General features: G+C 43.8%; 1 protein-coding gene across 3 annotated transcripts in view; it reads right to left on the bottom strand.

The window, feature by feature from the left end:
• The window catches only part of LOC128351233 (carboxypeptidase B-like), a 191028-nt gene that overhangs the window by 23294 nt on the left and 148290 nt on the right, over positions 1-19444 (bottom strand). For all 3 annotated transcript variants that reach the window (XM_053310572.1, XM_053310569.1, XM_053310571.1), the window contains 4 exons: positions 18075-18150; positions 2639-2763; positions 788-887; positions 99-200 (listed from right to left, as the gene is read on the bottom strand). In XM_053310572.1, the coding sequence (XP_053166547.1) occupies positions 99-200; positions 788-887; positions 2639-2763; positions 18075-18080 (333 nt within the window). In that variant the 5' untranslated portion in view covers positions 18081-18150. The remainder of the gene's footprint in view (positions 1-98; positions 201-787; positions 888-2638; positions 2764-18074; positions 18151-19444) is intronic.

Below are 19444 nucleotides of genomic sequence, written 5' to 3'. Positions count from 1 at the left end.
ACAAAATCTGGAGCTTGTGTGGGCTTAATAAATATTGTTATTTGTCCTACATGCCAAGAGGACAGAACAGATTGGATAAAGAAATCAAAAGCAAATACCTTCAGGAGGTACATTGGACGTCCCTCAAAGGTTGTTCCTATCTGTGACCGAGAAACAAGATCTGGATTCTGATTAGAAATGTCAGCTGTCCAAGCTTCTATCTGTTGAATTAACAAACAAACAAATAAACTGAATAACACAAGGAACCACCTGAGTCAGACAAATGGTCCATCAAGGTCAGCATTGTCTACTTTGATAGACAGCAGTTCTCCAGATTCCCACACTGAGATTTTAACCAGCCTCTTTATCTTAACTGAAGAGCACTTTAACTGGAGTGATCCTAGGACCTTATACACAGGGCTGGCCTTCATGAGGCAAAGTGAAGCAATTGCCTCAAGTGGCAGATTACTGGGGCCCCAGCAGGGCAGCTAGATGCCCCATGTTGCTGCTTTTAGAGCAGCTCTTCTCACACTCCTCCTAAAGCTTGCAAGAAACACAAGGTGAGGAGAAGAAGAGGCTGCTGGCAACCCTTTTTCCTCTGTGCTGCTTTCAAAACTTTCAGGGGTCCAGGGTAGTGGGTCCAGCCAGCATTTTACACCTTGCCTCAGATGCCACAATACCTTGGCCCACACCTCCAATCATGTGCTGGACCATTGGTCTATGGACCATTCATAGCCAAGCAACATCTCAGAACAAAAGCTCCAAGCAAAAAGTGGAGGCAAATGTTTAACATGTGAGTGTGCTTTACCTTTTCCCACGTATTGTATTTTTCATAGTTGTATCCACTTGACCGAGCATAGTTGTCAAACTGCCGATCAAGTACAGCCTGAAGATTGTCAATCAGGATTCTGCAATAAACCAATAATGAGGATTCGTCAACATGCACATATTCATTTCTTCTGTTATTTTGACCCCAATCCTCAAAGCTGAAGCACATAACTTCCAAATATATAGTAGCCATGATTTCTTTCCCTTCTGCCTGCAAGCACCATTCCACGCACCCCTGCAAATGTAGTTTCCTAAGTGGAGAGTTTCAGAGTTGAAGGCCATTTGAAAGGGAAATCACCACTTGCGGCATATACACTCAGCCCACTTGTGCTTCAGGAATAGATTTTTGCACATTTTGTTTTTGTTGCAAAGACCTGAAAAAGTTGTTTGACCCAAGGGGACAGAATAAATGTGTATACATCATGGCAAGCAAAATCTTTCTCAAACAACTTTCAAATATCTTCAAAGACACTGTCTCCAGCCCTGCATTCAGTGATCTTAGAGTACTCAGAAGTGTATGCATACATATTGTCTGGAATCAAAGGAAGTTTCCTCTCCCCCTCCCCTCTCCCACCATAGCCTGAATAAAATGACTATAGGGCAAAGAAATGCACAAACATAATGCCCTTGATCCTTGTGATGTGGATTAGAAGAGTGAGAGAGGCCAGTTTGTGAGGCACCCCAGCCTTCATAATGACCACTTGAACCAGTTACATTGACATGATGTCAGGGCACTACAGCAGCACATCAAAGGCTTGTGTATCTCCTTTTGCTGTCACAAGGACACTTCATTGAAGTTTGTCAGGGACAACCGCCCAGACAAGCAGTGCTGTGCAGGAAACTGTGTACATTCATTATCTTTGGAGGAAGTGTTTCAGCACACGGTAGAGTAACTCTTCCTTTGCCAATGAGACACTCCTGCATCAGAAAGGGGACAAAAAATTGTCAACAGAGTGCATATTGGGATCAGACATTGGGACCAAAGTACACACTGGGACCAGATGCTTTAAGCACTGCTTGCATGCCTACATGGGGGTGGAAAGGTAAGAAAGGTGCACTGACACATAGGGCAGGGATAATCAACTTCTGCCCTCCAGCCATTTTTGACTACAGTTCCCAGCATCTCCAGTCACAGTGACCAATAGTCAGGGATGATGGGAGTTGTATGCCAACGTCTGGAGGAAGGCTGAAGATGAGTGGCCCTGCTATAGGGCATGAAGGGGTCAACCCACATCTCAATATGCCACTTTTGGGGACCATTAGGAGTCTGCACTATTTCTTTCTGTCTATTGCATTTATATTCTATTCTTTATCTGAGGAGTTCAGAGTGGCATACATAATTCTTGGTTCTAATCTGATGTGCTAACAGTATGCCATACTGGTGTAAGGAATTTGTTATGAGGACAGCCAGATGGCTTGAGGACCATCAGAGGAAGTGCAAGAACAATGGTGAAAGTCGGGAAAGTGGGGAAGGCTTGGAAGACCATTTGGTTAAGGGTCATTTACTGAAAGACAGGGCTGTAAGGATGTGCATAATCTGCAAGTGTGCATGTCCTTTCCCCTCCCAATGCACTAGGACACCTTTCTGTAAGGGAGGAAAGTTCACCTGAACTTCCACACATGCTTGAAATTTCTAGCCGATACAGAGGGACAATCTAGATGAACCACTTGCTCCAGTGGGAGGGCGAAGGATATGTGCACTCATGGAGGGTCAGCGGATGAACTGACCCACAGTCTAAATGGAATAGCTGACCCACAGTCTAAATGGAATAGCTTCACAGTACTTTACCCATTTATATGAATGGAGCAAACATCATAAGAAAACACATACTCATATTCCAGTCCACTCAGCTGCAGAAGACTCTCAACTTCAGAACACTGGTCTGCTTCAACTCGGAAGTCAACAGTCATTTCTGTTTTCACTTGTGCAACAGAATCTGGGCGCCAGAAATCAATCTGTACAGAAAACCAAACAAAGGAGCCTATCAAACAGATACACATAGGCAGGGGCCTGGTAAGGCTGAAGTGGGCCCTGAGGCAAGAAGAGAAGATGGGCCTGCAGCCCCCTCTCTTCTTCTCTCCCCACCCCATGTCTTTGTTGCAGGAAAACTACATGGACATGACGAAAAACAAAACATTCTTGGCATGCCCCCTTGCATGCACCTTTAAAAATAATACCATCCATTCCCTGTGCTTGCAGACATGTTCACACACACTTGCATGCATGCATTCTCCTGACAGAAACAGTTTTAAACATATACTGTATACCTATAACAAGCACTTCATATATCCATACATCAACAGCACATTTCTTATTCACCGGCAGGGGCGTATCTAGTGTAGGGCAGGCAGGGCACGTGCCCCGGGTGCCACTTGAAGGGGGGGTGCCATTTTTCTAAAATTAAAAAAAAAATTTAAATGGCCGCTGAAAACAAAATGGCCACTGTGCATGCTCAAATGGCCTCTGTGAGGCCCTAGGCCATGCCAGGCCTCACAGAGGCCATTTGAGCATGTGCAGTGGCCATTTTGTTTTCAGGGGCCATTTTAAAATATATATATATATATATATTTTAAAATGGTCACCGCACATGCTCAAATGGTCCCTGTGAGGCCCTAGAGGCCAGAATGGGGAGGGGAAACCTTTGCAGACCCCCCCCCCATGGCCTTTAGGAAGCCACCCAAAGGGGCTACAGGTAATTTTTTAAAAAATAAATTAAGATGTCACTGTGCACATATTCAGTTTGGCACTATGTACAGAGAATCAGATGGGTGTCAGATGTTTGGACAGGGGGCGCAATTTCACTGCTTGCCCTAGGCACTATTTTCCCTAGATACGCCTCTGTTCACCAGCTCATGCTCTCTCTCTCTCTCTCTCTCTCTCTCTCTCTCTCTCTCTCTCTCTCTCTCTCTCTCTCACACACACACACACACACACACACACACACACACACACACACACACAGTCAGAGTTTTCCATGGGAACCAGATGAGTCTCAGATTTTGACCCAGGATATAGACTAAGCCCAGTTGCTAAGCAATATTTTTGGGGAAGCAGAGAACAGTAGTTTTATGGGTTTTCCATGTTCTTTTTAATGAGGGCAGGCTTCCAAAAAGGTTTCCTCTAAGCTCCTTTAATTGCATATCTTTTCTTCTCTGTCTCAGCTTTGGAAGGGAAAAGGGAGAAGGACCAGGAAGCATCCCCTCCACCCCCCTCTGGAGAGGCCTAGTCTTGCTTGAAGCTCTGATCAGGAGCCAACAGCCTGCCAGTGGGTCAGGGAGGTGGGAGGGGAGACTGAAGAACAGGCTGTTTCCCAGCCAGCATGCCCCACTACCTAGGGACATCCCCCCCGCAAACTCAAAAAGCAGCCCCAATGCTTTAGCGCTATGGGGCAGTTGTGGAAACTGCTTCCAGGCAGTTGTGCAACACTCTTTTCTTTGGAAACTTTTGCTATTGTGGCTTTTGGCTTAGAGTGTTTCTTAGGGTTTCATCTCATGGTCTTTAATATCTGCACCGAAGTATGGAAGAGGTTGTCTGGGGGTTTGGAGTGGGATGTCATCTGCATGCTCATTACCATCTGCTTTACATTTCACTGCCATCTCTAGCTGGAGAGGCTGTAAGAGCCCTGAATTGCCTGGAGATCTTGAGATCTAACCAGCAGAAATTAAATCCGGAGAAGGCAGAGACTCTCCTGAAGACCCTCCTAAATCTCCATTGACCTAGGAATGGACCATCAGGGGTGGCACTCCCTCTGAAAGAACAAGTTGGCAGCCTGGGAGTGCTCCTGCTCCTGGATCGGGCTTTGCTCTTTGAGACACACAGGTAGCATCTGTGGCTGGGGGTGCTTTTGCCAAGCTTTGGCTGCTCAAACTGGACCATGCTCAACTGCTGGACCCAGTCTGGTGTTCAGAGGAGCTGTGCTGCTGAGATTTTTTTTAAAAAGGCAGGCCGGGTTCCCCCCTTTGCTTGTAAAGGGGAATCATCTCCAGATTCTGCTTTACAAGCATGCTCTTTGAGCTGAATCAATCTGGTTTGACCCTCAGACTGAACCAGGGGCAGGTTTGACTCAAACCGGCTTGTGGTCCAGTTTGAATTGGTTCTGTGCACACCCCTACCCACATCCACCTAGTTCTGCCTGGGTCATGAAACTGCATAGGGCTACCCAAGTCTGTGCAGGGCTACTTGTGTGAATAGCCTCATTGTCTAACTTCTTCTGACTTCAGCATTTTGAGAAATCAGTATGGTGACTAAAGACATGTCCACATTAGACACTGGAGTTATTCTCATGACCAGAGCTGCCTAGTTAGGAGAGGGGTTTTTTCAGGTACTGAAGCTCTGGTCATCTGGGGTACTGGGAGCCCTCCCAACCCAGAAGCTTGGAGCGGAATGCTGGTCTTGTTAGTAGCAAGCATGACTTGTCTCCTTAGTTAAGCAGGGTCTGCCCTGGTTGCATATGAATGGGAGACTTGATATGTGAGCACTGTAAGATATTCCCCTTAGGGGATGGAGCTGCTCTGGGAAGAGCAGAAGGTTTCAAGTTCTCTCCCTGGCATCTCCAAGAGAGAGAAACTCCTGACTGCAACCTTGGAGAAGCTGCTGCCAGTCTGTGAAGACAATACTGAGCTAGATAGACCAATGGTCTGACTCAGTATATGGCAGCTTCCTGTCTTCCTATGTTCCATCCCTGAGTAGTCCCTGAGTAGTTTAGATTATCTACTCAGATTAAAAGTGAGGCAGGAGAACAAACTTCTCCCTCCCTTCTCTGCTGGTTGTCTGCACTGCTGCTGCTTGCAGAACTGCTCTTGGGTGGCTGGCAGCCATGTTAATCAGAGAGTTGAGGGGGAAGAGGGGCCAGGCGGCAGGGCAGAGCTGCTACTGTGCTGAAGGGAGTTGCTCTGCTGCTTATGCAGTGCATTGTGGGATCCTGGCGCACCCAGCGCCCATTGCCTCTCTCCCATCTGAGCTCTGGAGCTCATTGCCGCACTGCTCATGTGGGCATGCAGGCAGCAGAGCCAAGAGGAGGCTTGTGACCTATGGGAACAGGAAAGTAAGAGCCTGCTTTCCCACCTGCTCTCCCTGTTTAGTTGTGAGAATGATCTTATTATGTTGTACTAGAGTTCATGCGTGTGTTCATGTTTGTGTGTGAATGTGTTCATTTTGAAAGTGAACCTGGGTACAGGCCCCTCAAATGCATGGTAAGAACATAAGAACTGCCCTGCTGGATCAGGCCCAAAGCCCATGTAATCCAGCATCCCATTTCACACAGTGGCCCACCAGGAGCTTTTTCACACATGGCTCTATTTCTCGGGGTATCTGAGGAGCGAATCTGCTTTGCAGCAGATTTGAGGCATTTTAATTAGAGGGATTAGATGGACCATTTGCATAGCCATAAGCACCTCCATCAACACCTTCAGACAAAGCAGAAGCCCCAGGGTTTCCCCCCCCCCAAAGCTGCTGGAAATAGAGGATTTTTTTTAAGCCTGGACATAACTAGGGCTAAGCCAGAATTCGCAGCCTCCCTTTGGAGAAAAACAAAGCCCTGTCTGTCCTGGGCCCTGATAGCCCGCAGGGAGGTTGGGTTAAATACAGGGAATATGTGGACTGGCACACTCCAATCAGAAGTAGATTCGGGGGGAAAGCCCTGTCTGTTAAACCTCCGGGTGCCACTGGGAAGCCCACAGACAGGAGCTGAGGGCGTGACCTGCAGTTACTCCCCTGCCTCTGAGGCTGGAGGTAGTCTATAGCTCTCAGACTAGTAGCCGTTGATAGACCTCTCCTCCATGAAGTTATCCAAACCCCTCTTAAAGCCATACAGGTTGTTGGCTGTCAGTCACCACATCTTGTGGCAGAGAATTCCACAAGTTGATTATGCGTTGTATGAAAAAGTGCTTCCTTTTGTTGGTCCTAAATTTTGTGGCAATTAATTTCATGGGATGACCCGTGGTTCTAGTGTTTTGCGAGAGGGAGAAAAATATCTCTCTATCAATTTTCTCCACACCATGCATGATTTTATAGACCTCTATCATGTCTCCCCTCAGTCATCCTTTTTCTAAACTAAAAAGCCCCAGGTGTTGTTAGCCTTGTCTCCTAAGGAAGGAGCTCTAGGCCCCTGATCATCTTGGTTGCCCTCTTCTGCACCTCTACAATGTCTTTCTTTAGTTGTGGTAACCAGAAATGTATGCAGTACTCCAAGTGTGGCCGCAACATAATTTTTGTACGGAGCATTATCATATTAGCAGTTTTGTTTTCAACCTCCTTCCTAATGATCCCTAGCATGGAACTGGCCTTTTTCACAACTGCCACACATTGAGTCGACACTTTCAATGAGCTGTCCACCATGACCCCAAGATCCCTCTCCTGGTCAGTCTCTGACAGCTCAGATCCCATCAGTGTATATGTGAAGTTGGGGTTTTTTGCCCCAATAGGCATCACTTTACACTTGCCAACACTGAACTGCATTTGCCATTTTGTCACCCACTCCCCCAGATTGGAGAAACATCCATTAAAGCAAACAATGACCTTGTCACCACAGTTGGAGACTATCTTTTGAAGACAGTCAAAAAGGTGGTGAGCCTTATCTATGGTGTACATATGCTTACCTTTTTGTGCCAGTAGTGCCGGTGGTAAAATAGGTTTTTCCGGTTTTATGAAATACTTCAAAACCTTGCAAAATAGTTGATCAAAGTGAAAGCTAATGGCAGGAGCAGAAAAGGTGGCTACTTATTCAGGCAGTGTATCCCACGCTGGAGGAAGGTCATGGGGCAGGATGCCCAACTAAAACACACTCTACAGGGGCAAGGGTGGCTCCGGGGGGGGGGGACAAGGGGGAAGCATTCCCACAGAAAGGTAGTAGGGCTCCTAGCTACCTCCCATTTCTGTTTCAGAAAACTAATGTGGGCCACAGCCTGTCCATCCAAAAATACCCTTTGTCCCTTCTGTGCACCCTTAAATTTTTTTTTGGTGCTGCCACCATACGGGGGCCTCCCACGAAAACTATCTGGAAACTCCCATTGGTTTAAAATGCAGCAGTCAGATTGTTGTCTGGGAGCAGCTCAGTCAAAACACATCACTCCAATCTAATTCAATCTTCATTGGCTTCTAATTTGCTTCTGGGCACAGTTCAAGGTATTAGTTCAGACCTTTAAATCCCAACATTATTTGGGGTATGGGTATCTTAAGGACTACCGCCTCCCATACATTCCTTTCCATGCACCCTGCTCAACATCAGAGGTCCTGCTCCAAGTTCTCCCACCAATTGCAGTGTGATGACTGAGTTCACCTTTACATTAGTTCTTTGCTATTGTGTATTAACACTGCCCATTATGTTGTTTTCTGCCCCTTGCAGAAAACACTTAATTTATCTGTGGCTGTTTCTGATGGTTTAATGCAGATTTTCATTTGTTTAGTTGCTCAAAGTTATTATAAATAAATTAAAGTGGGACAGTTGTTGTTGTTGTTGTTGTTGTTGTTGTTATTATTATTATTATTAATTCGATTTCTATACCGCCCTTCCAAAAATGGCTCAGGGCGGTTTACAAAGAGAAATAAAACAGTTGCTTTTAAAATATAAAACAGTTGCTTTTAAAATAAAATAATACAAATAAATACAGGGGACAGGGCTTTCTCAGTTGTGGCGCCCATGTTGTGCACTGCCATCCCCAAGAAAGCCTATCTGGCCCCATTTTTTAAAATTTCATTCTGTTGTTAAGTTAAAAGTGAAATTCACTTGGAGTGGCTTATAAGACTGTGCACTTTCTATTTGCTGCCGCTTGGGGTATAAGGACTTCCCCCCTGCTCCATATAAATATGCTTTATATGGTGCTACTTCCTACCTCTATATTATATTACTTAATTTTGTGTTATTTAGAACAGGGATTCTCAATGATGGGTCCCCAGATGTTATTAGACTTTAATTCCCACAATCCCCAACCAAAGGCCACTGGGTCTGGGGATTATGGGAGTTGAAGTCCAATAACATCTGGGGACCCAATGTTGAGAATCCCTGAGTTAGAATATTTATATTTATTTACTTAACACACTTGTATACCACCCAAAATGCAAGTCTCTGGGTGGTTTACAACAACAACAACAAAATTATATCACGTGTTTGTGTTTTGAATATTTTTACTACCCTGTTCGTAACTGTTCTGAATTTTGTAAAGATAAGCAAGATTTATTGTATGTGTGTGTGTATATATATATATATATATATATATATATATATATATATATATATACACACACACACACACACACATATATATATATATAAAAATATGGAGAGAGAGAGAGAGAGAGAGACTACTTGTTTATTTGCACACTGCACACCAATCCTATAAAAATCCATGTCTGCTGTGTGGAGACTGACAAAGAGCATTGTGGGATGCTGATGTGTTCTTCAGCAGTCTGAAGTACTGCAACACCACAGCCTGTCCCCATTACGTTGGGTAGAGGTGCCTCCATATTCTGAAATACTATTAGGATTAAATTTACAGTGTAAGGGTCTGAGCCTGAGTAAAGCCAACCTCTAATTTGCAGCTTGGTATGGAGAGCAACCAGCAACCAGCCTCAGAATTGATAATAAAGACATTGAAGTAGTAGATAGCTTCTGCCTTCTAAGACTGACTGTCAACAGTAAAGGATCGAGCAGTCAAGAAATATACCTCAGACTAGCACTTGGTAGGGTTGCAATGAAGGCCTTGGAAAGGATATTTAGATGCCGTGATGTGTCTATACCTACAAAGATTAGAATCGTTCGGACAATGGTTTTCCCCATGACACTCTATGGATGCGAAAGGTGGACTTTGAAGAAGCAAGATAGAAAAAGTATTGATGCTTTTGATAGAGCGGGATATAAAATGTAAACAAACAAACTTGGGTGCTGGAGAAGGCTTTTGAGGATACCATGGACAGTCAGGAAAACAAACAAATGGATCATAGAACAAATCAATCCAGAATTTTCACTCGAGGCTCAAATGACCAGGCTCAAACTGTCATACTTCAGACACATTATGCAAAGACCCAGCTCCCTTGAGAAGTCCATAATGCTGGGAAAATTTGAAGGAAAGAGAAGAAGAGGATGACCAGCAATGAAAGGTGGATGGACTCAATTACAACAGCAATGAATGCACCACTGAGAGACCTTAAAGGCCAAGTTGAAGACAGATCATCCTGGAGAGAATCTATTTATGTGGCCGCTAAGAGTCAACACCGACTTGAAGGCACTTAATCAATCAATCATGAAGAGCATTGACACCTTTCATTCTGAATGCTTCAGTTCCCTCACTATGTTATAGTTCAGTGCTATGGGCATTGTCAGGGTCACCTCTGTATTTGCTCCACAGCCTTATCTCATTGGCTTGTGAATTCTCAACTGCTCGTATGCCTAAAGCCTTAAATCTCTCAATAGCTGGAGAACAGGTGGGACCCGGCCAGATTTCAGACGTGCCTCGCAATAAGGAACACTTAGAGGCATGTGAGCAGTTTTGCTCATGAAAAATGACTTGCAAATTTATGAGCTCACAGTGACATTTGCCTGTCTTTCTAAGTCAGGAATTTGTGGCCTCGTTTCATTCATATGGACTAAATGGGTCTGTGGGGGTTTCTTGTGAGCAAAGCATATCTAAAAAGTGCCTACAGCCTCGGTATCTAAGCAGTGACCAAAATATTATTACCTCAGGGATTAAATCCCTATAAACAGGGAAAATGATCATCTAAATATACCATGATAAATTTCAATTCTTTCCTTAGGTCATATATAACTGTCTTTTCATAGTGATGAAAAATAACTGCACCTCTTTCCTAGTTTTTGTTGTGCCTTTGCATTATGTACTTAATCTTTTCTCTTCTTTTACTTCATGCACACTTGTATCATACCATTCCTTAAATGGCTCCTGCTTACTATGCAGTTTGTTTGCTTGTAGCAGTCACAGAAGAGTCAGAGTCAGAGAAGAAGCTTTGGAAAACTAAAAAATGGAGAACTGAGGCTCACTAGAGAGGACCAATGTAGAATAGAGGTTGGAGTGTTGGAACTGGAGTGAGAAGTTCTGGGTTCAAATCCCCATTTGGGCCAAACAATGAGGTGATTCACACAATCGAAAACTGTGTCCTACCTGGGTTTGGGAGCTGTGTGTGCTCCCAATTTTTGGTTGTGTGGAAGCAAGATAAAATGAAAACCTGGGTAGAGATGATTGTGTGGAAGCACAGTAGGAGAAAAAATTACCCAGGTTTTCCTTCTATCTTGCTTCCACACAATCACTTCTACCCAGGTTTTCCTCCTACCTTGCTTCCATACAACCAAAAATTGGGAGCACACACAGCTCCCAAACCCAGATAGAACACAGTTTTTGATTGTGTGAATGAACTCATTGTTTGGATGTTCTTAGGTTAGTCTAACTTTCCATAGATGGGAAACCCCATCAATGTATGCCACCTTGAGTTTCTGTGGGTAGAGTGGGAGATAAAAATGATGAATCAATGGTATATGTGGTCTGCTTCATTGGGCTTTATCATTGTCATGCCCCCACTCAAGGACATTGGAGAAGAGTGAGGGGCAGGAGACTTACTAGAAAGTGGGGAGGCACTTGAAGAGGAGCAGGCTGGTGATATGAATGGGGAGGTAATTGAGACAGGCCAAGGCAAGTGTTTGGCACAGGAGGGGTCAGCAGGGCCAGGTGATCATTGGAGAGAAGGGTCAGGATCTGAGCCAGAGTTTGAACAGCCACTATCTCCTCAAGGACGCAGATGGGAAAAATGTTATCAGCAGGTGAAGGAATTACGGAGGAGTAGTTGACTGGCAAGAAGACAGCAGGAGCCGGATTGAATCTATGGCAGCTGGCGGGGGTGGAGTGTGGATTAAGTGCACGTGGCTGCTGACTATAAATCAGGCAGCCTGTGCCTTGAACAACTGCTGGAAACAACATGTCAAATTGGCTTAAGCCTCTGCCGGAGAGATTGTGAACTTGGAATTTTGACTCCTCACTTTTCACTTCTGTATTCCCAGTGAGACTGTTAAACCTGACTATTTAGCAGTAAAACTGAAACTTGAACTACTATATATGGAGAACATGTAGATGGGTGATTCAGATGAACACCTGAGTCACATAATTAAGGGACACCCCAAGAGAACATTGGGACATCCACATCTGCCAGTGATGTCAGTATGCTCTCAGCTCAGCCCTGTCCTGATGGTGGAGGAGAGGAGATGAGAGCTGGGCTGAGGAGAGGAGAGCTGGTCTTGTGATAGCAAGCATGACTTGTCCCCCTAACTAAGCAGGGTCTGCCCTGGTTGCATCTGAATGGGAGACTTGATGTGTGAGCACTGCAAGATATTCCCCTCATGGGATGAAGCCGCTCTGGGAGGAGCAGAAGGTTTCAAGTTCCCTCCCTGGCTTCTCCAAGATAGGGCTGAGAGAGATTCCTGCCTGCAACCTTGGAGAAGCCACTGTCAGTCTGTGAAGACAATACTGAGCTAGATAGACCAATGGTCTGACTCAGTATATGGCAGTTTCCTATGTGTGTTGTGGACAGCATGTTGTCTGAACCAGTCCATAGTATCATATGACTTGATTTGACACAGTGTCATATGAAACAACTACAGCAAAATCTATTCAGGTTTACTCAGAATAAGTCTCATTGAACTTAATTGTACATATGTGCATAGCTTATGGCTTCTTTATATTAGTGTTATGAATAGTGCGTTCAAGGACATAGTACTATCAGTTACAATGCTTAAAATTCTCCAAGGCTGTCTTTCTGCTTTCCTTCCTTAACATTTAATTGGTGGTTCAGAAATGTTAGCTGATTTATCATGTTCTTATTACAAAGCCTAGGAGACAGTCAAAGAAACAAGGCAGGTTTAGATAATTTAGTGTCTGCTAAAAATGATAAGATGAAATCAAGAGATGACTAGACACAGAAAGATACATTTATGCAATTTTGCCGTTCACTATACATGACTAATTGGGCCTTCTAGTTATCTGATTTCCTGATTCTATACTATAGCCACAAACCAAAAGGGAATTAGGTTAACAGGGAGTTAAGGTCATAAAATCAATGTTATCAGTGTGCTTAACTCTGTATTAGAGTGGGGTCTATGTATAGTGGCTGACATACTGTGCAGCATTATGGATGTGTTGCAAAATAATATTCACATAGTTATTCAAGAGTGCTTGTGTGAAAGCACAAAAATCGCATAAATGCAGTTGCACGACAGAACAGCTATTATTTCCAGTAGCCATACTGTTGTGCAACTCTAGCCACTGGAAATAATGGCTGTATTGCCACACAACTGCAATTTGTGCACTTTTGCAAGAGTGCTCTTGAGCAACTGCGTCAATGCTATATTGCCATGTATGCTACATGAGAACAGCTCTGATGGATCAGGCCCAAGGCCTATCTAGTCCAGCATCCTGTTTCACACAGTGGCCCACCAGATGCCTCTGAGAAGTCCACAGGCAAAAAGTGAGGGCATGCATTCTCTCCTGCTGTTGCTCCCCTGCAACTGGTATTTAGATACATCGTACCTCTGAGGCTGGAGATGGCCTATAGCCACCAGACTAGTAGCCGTTGATAGACCTGTCCTCTGTGAATTTGTCTAAGCCCCTTTCAAAGCCATCCAAGCTAGTAGCCATCACCACATCCCATGGCAGAAAATTCCATAGGTTAATTATGTGCTGCATGAAAAAGTACTTACTTTTGTTGGTCCTATATTTCCTGGCCTTCAGTTTCATGGGATTGCCCCCTGGTTCTAGGGTTGTGTGTGTGTGAGAAAAAATTCTCTCTGTTCATTCTCTCTACTCCATGCATACTTTTATAAACCTCTACCATATCTCCCGGTAGTTGTCTCTTCCAAACGAAAAAGCCCCAGATGCAGTAGCCTTGTGTTATATTCAATCTAGCAGAGGTGCACCTAGGTAATTTTGGAGCCTGGACCTAAAGACCTTTGGAGGCACAGACCCCTGTTGCAAGTTAGGCATCATTTTTTTAACATGTAGGTTCTTGAGGGCACAAACCACACCACTCAGGACAGACTAAGGATGATTTGCGAGCCCCCAGCGGGTGTGGAGGCCCTGGACTTTGGCCCTGAAGTCTAGCGGTAAGAGCTCCTCTGCAATCTAGTAATCATATCTAGTGTTGTTGAGAAGTTTGTCTCAGTAGGGATTCTGTAGAGGGGTGGAAGCAGAAAATGGAGTTGTTTCTGAATAAACCCTTAGTTAAATCTCCATAAGATTACTTTAGGTTTATGAGGGAAGCAGCTATAAAACACCTCGCCTTATAAAGAGGGTGCTCTAGGCCCCTGATCATCTTGTTTTCCCTCTTCTGCAGCTTTTCCAGTTCTACAATGTCCTTCTTAAAATACTCCAAATATGGTCACACCATAGATTTGTATAAGGCCAATAAAGTTATGCAATATTGCTGCCACAATGCCCATTTTGACATCTTTGTCCAATGGGTGCCTGGGATGGATCTCTTTAATTACTCTGATGCTCCAGCTGAAGAATATATGTGTCAGTGACAGACATGCAAAAAACAGAGTGATCCCTAGTCTAATCCAGTATGCAAATTCCAATTGTTTCCCCTATTGGAAATGGACAACCTCTCACTTTCAGCCAGCCAACCTGATTTTTGCAGCATTCCGGCAGATCCCCACACGAACTTATAGGACATTTATGGTAGCCACACAACTCCATGACCACTATAATTTTTGCCAGTCCCTCTCTCTTTCAGATATGATTTTGAATGAAGAATGATGTCAGGTCATTCCATGGTATTAGGAAACAAACTACATAGGAAGTCTTGCTCCTAGCAGGATGTGGCATCATTGTACCCCACATAGCTTTCTAATATGAATGTTGCTGGCCATACAGGGAGTGGGGCATACATCTGTTCTGCTTATTCACTCTTCAAAACAAATAATTAAAGATATGAATATGTGGCTGAACATTTTCCTGACATGATTGCTACCCATCTAAGCCTTTCTCTGAAATACAGCCATTTCAAAATATATGCCTGGGAACTGAAATGAAGACTCTTATTTGAGTTTTGGATTATTTTAGATGTGTACGTTGGATCACAGCTGTATTCAGATGTCTTGTTGTATGTGTGTACATGTGAATGACTGTACATGGATTCATTTTAACAGTTAACTTAGGTACAGTTCCCTCAAATGCAGCGTACAGATAGGAAGTGTACCACTATGAGTGCATTGGCCATAATATAGGAATAACTGTATGTGTGTACTATGTACACAAATTGTCTGTGCACTTAACATAGCATATGAATGGGGCTATGCCATGTCTGACTATTAGTCCATATAGCCGACTATTGTCTACTTGGATTACTGTGGCTTTACAAAGTCCCAGGTAAAGGCCACGTTCCTATATCTGCTACCTGATCCTTTTCCTGGAGATTGAATCCAAGACCTTCTGCATGCAAAGCAGCTGCGGTGTTGCTTAGTAACCATGATGCTTAAGCCCCAGAAATGGCATTCTTTACTGATTTCCCTATCCCTTGCCGGATTTTCAGCTGAGAGAAAATAATAGAGGTGCTGGTCTAAGTGGTGTGGCGGACAGATGGTCTTGCAGAATTAGGACTAGATGCTTGGCATCCAGGGCCCCATACCACATGCAGAATGAGCACTGCTGCCCTAGCATAATAGGATGTCTTAGCTGTGCTAAAGACAGTGCTCTTGAGCTATAGTGCTCAAGTTCCCATTGAAACAAATTAGGAGCACTGCTGTTGCACAACTATTGCATTACCACAAACAGGAGTTGTATAACATGAGTCTGAAATCAAACTCCAGCTTTGCACTAGTGTGACATCCTTCTACATGCAGAATGCTTCTCTGGATGTCAGCCAATGATTTTTCAGGGATTTTTCAGATCTTTGGGTCTAAATTAATATAAAGCAATAATTTGATAGTTTCCTTATAATATGCTTAGAATTTGACATAATGCCTGGCTGAACTGCTGGATTCAAAGAAGCCAATGGCAAAACTCTCATTAATTTGAATGGACAAAGCATTTTAGGACATAATGAAGAGCAGAGCTAAGCGTGGGAGACCGTCTGACAATGGCCTATGGTCAATGAAAAGCCCTTCTACATCTGTATATCATTGGAAATGCCACATCTCATAGTGTAGATTATAGCATTTCCCCCCTCTCTGGTGCAGCTATTTCTCAACTTCAAAGCTATACACAAATATTGAAAACAGATCTGCTGTCTTTGGTTGTTTTTTCTCATGCCATAATATATCTACATCAAGGTCACAAAATACACATTTGGAATGGCCAAGAAGTTAGAGAACATTCAGGCAAGAAAAGGTGACACATAGGAAATTGGAAGGAGGGGGGAAGGATTACGTTGAAATTGGGCCTAAAGTTAATTTAGAAAAGCTTATTAATACTGAAAACCTCTTCTGCTGATCTTTGGTTAGAAAAGAGCTATCTTTTCCTGGTACTGAGGCTCTACTGTGTAGAGGCTTAAGGGGTTCTGCGGGGAGAGTGGGCTTGACCCGCTCTCCCTGCACACAAGCAGTCGCTCATTCCTGGGTGGACGGATCGGCCGCCCTGATGAGTGGCAGCTTCAGTCGGGCGTTCCTGCACCCGGCCGCAGCTTGCTGGAGAGCTCTGCGGTCGGGGGAAGGGGAGTGCTGCCGCGCAGTGCCCCAATCCCTGGAGCCCCAGGTAGGCACTGTGCGAGTGCTTGGTGCCTTCCTGCCCCCCACCCCCTGAGTGTGTCAGTCACGGCTGCAAGCAGCTGTGGCTGACACATAATCAAAGAAACAAGCAAGAAACACTTGCTCTGTTAACTTACTTTAGTGGGAGGGATTTTTAGGTGCGCTAGCTGCCATGGAACCACCAGGCTTTCTTGGTGGTTCTGTCGATCACTAGAAACTGGGCTGGGCTTTGTTAGTCAGGTTTCTAGTGATCATGGGAATAACTTCACTGTCTCTTGTTTTAAGTCACATCATGAAAGGATATATGCAGATTGGTTTTGTAATCAAGCATTCTAGGAACATATTTTTCAGTTAATACGTTTTTTGGTTACATGTTTAATTTATGAATGGACATGGCACTTTACAGAGTAGCATAAGCAGATGGTGCCTGCCCTGATTGAGCAGCTTACAATCTCAATTTTGACAACAAGGATGACAACAACGAGGGAGGGGGAAAAATATGGATGAATATTGATGGAATATATTTTTACATCCCCCCTGCTTTCCATTATGGAACTCAAGGCAACATATCTGGGGTCCCCATGCAATCACCCATCCTGGCTCTGACCAGACCTAGACTTGCTTAACTTCAACAAGGTGGCTGCATTGTATGCCCTCAGACCATGCCTTTGGCATAGGTGCAAATGCCATTTCATGTTCTTGAACTTGTTACAGTCGGAGGCAAGAACAAAGGTGTTAAGGAATGGAAGATGGGAATACCATAACCTTTAGGATGCTTTTTTAATAGCATCATGGTGTGAGAAAGGAGAGCTCTTCTCACAATCCTGTTTGTGAGACTAGACTTGCCTCCTCTCCCACAACCTTTGCTTCAGCAGCCACAGGAAATTATTCACCCTTCCTCTCCAGATATGCAAATTATATCTCCTCCAACAACTCACAGTAATAACGTAGTTCCTGAAAAACCAGTTCACACAAGCATGCAAAACCAAGCTAAAGGAGGCCAGACCAGTTTTGCATGCTCATGTGAATAGCCTCAGGGTCTCAACAGTTACCTTGTCTCACGTAAGCCTGCCTGCCGGATGTTTGCCATCTGAGGCTCCTCTTTGGTTCCCACCATCAGAAATGAGGCAGATGGTGACTGAGGAAAAGGTATTTTCAGTAGCACAGCCCTGTGTCTGAAACATTTCCCTCAGGGTGGCTAACCTGGTGCCAAATGTGACTAGCTTTAGGCACCAGCAAGGACATTTTCATTTCCCATGTGTTTTAACCATGATGCTGATTATTGCTGTTTTGCTATTATATTATTGCTTTGTAATTTTTAAGATTGTCCTAAACAATGTTTTTAAAAAAAATCAAATTGTAAGTTGCCTCAGAAACTCTGTTGAGTTGACAAGCAGGGTAGGAGCTTCTAAAATTAAATACATTTAAAAAAACCAAAACATTATGAAATGCTACAGCTGTTACTGCTCTTCTCAATTAAGCCATTTGTTGACAACAATGGAAATAAAACTTCCAGTTTAGCGGTAGGACACTCTATAGATTGAAATTATATCTCATTAGTATCATCTCCCTCCTCATTCTTTCATTTACCTGCATATCACTGGCCAAGTAATTGAGGACTTCTATCTGTTCTTCATTGTGTGGTATTACACGAAAAACTTTCTCCCTAAAGAAAATGGCAAAAAGAAGTTATTTAATCAGATACTTTATATATAATATTTTAAATTGTGCAGTTTAAGAATCAAATTTACCCATCAAATTTGTGCACTGAAACCTCTGCAAAGGCAGACGTGGCACCCACAAGAAGCAACAATGTCCACATCTTTGTTTTCAACTGGAATGAGAAGGCACTAGATTATTCTCTTGCCTGCTTATATAGTTTACTGCTCCTTAGCTCTGATCAAACTGTAAAGCCAGCTCACTTGTTCACTGATTGATTACTCTGTTGGCCTTGTTTTGTTTGCAGACTGTTTATTATCTATATATATATTATTGCTCACCTGTGGAAACAGCGAAGAAAATCTCACGGGTTGCTACAAGAATGGAATTAGTAAACAATTTTATTTCCATTCCTGGTGGATTATTTCACATTCCCACTCTCATTGACTGATGTAACATATAGTACAGTGACAAAATGTTGTCTGGCCATTAAGAATATCCCTGCAGGCTCCCTTCTTTGTTTCTTGGTTTTAGTTAGTCAAAGGCAAGACTTGTTTGGCAGGTTCAGATGACCACCAGAGAGTAAGCTGGAGGGAACCACAGGTCCCATTCGTCTTATTTTTTAGCAGTCATCTGAAGCAACTCATAGGTTGCTGTGATGTCCAAATTGCCAAACTATGACCCAATTCGGACAATGAGCAAAACTGTGGGTAGGCTTACCTAAGGTTAACCTCGGAAGACAAGAATCATGCCACAGATGATATGGCAGCTGTGGTTTTGTTGGCTCCTCCAGCAATCCCACTCTTTCTTCCACCAAGTATGTCACTTGCCCAGCAACCACTGGTTGTGAAATGAGGGGAGGCATGCACACGGGTGGAGCCCCAGGTTGCCACATTCATGCAGCACAATGAGGTCAGTGGAGCTCTGGTTCCAGCAACCTACCCAGTTTTGAACCGAGGGTTCAATCTGCAGTTTGGATGTGGCTACGGAACCACAGTTGCATGACTTCCTCATATTTGGATGATGAGAAACACCAACTTCAGGAAAGTGTAACTGAGGGTTGGCATATCGTCTGAATGATGTGTATGTGTAGATACTTATCTCCAAACCATAGTTTGAAATCAGGGTTTGAGATGGGTTTATAAACCATGGCTTGAAAGTAAGCATGTATCACAGTTTTCCAGTTTTGATGATATGGTTTAATATCGTGAACAGGTTCATATGATCACCAGGAAGTCTGATTCCCAGGAAGCTCCAGATTTGATCCTGATAATCTGGTTATATGTTAGTTAACCGCAGCA

Source organism: Hemicordylus capensis, chromosome 3 (genome assembly GCF_027244095.1).
Source record: "Hemicordylus capensis ecotype Gifberg chromosome 3, rHemCap1.1.pri, whole genome shotgun sequence".
Classification (NCBI taxonomy): domain Eukaryota; kingdom Metazoa; phylum Chordata; class Lepidosauria; order Squamata; family Cordylidae; genus Hemicordylus; species Hemicordylus capensis.
Note: the sequence above shows the minus strand (reverse complement) of the source record. Positions and strands in the feature narration are given on the sequence as shown.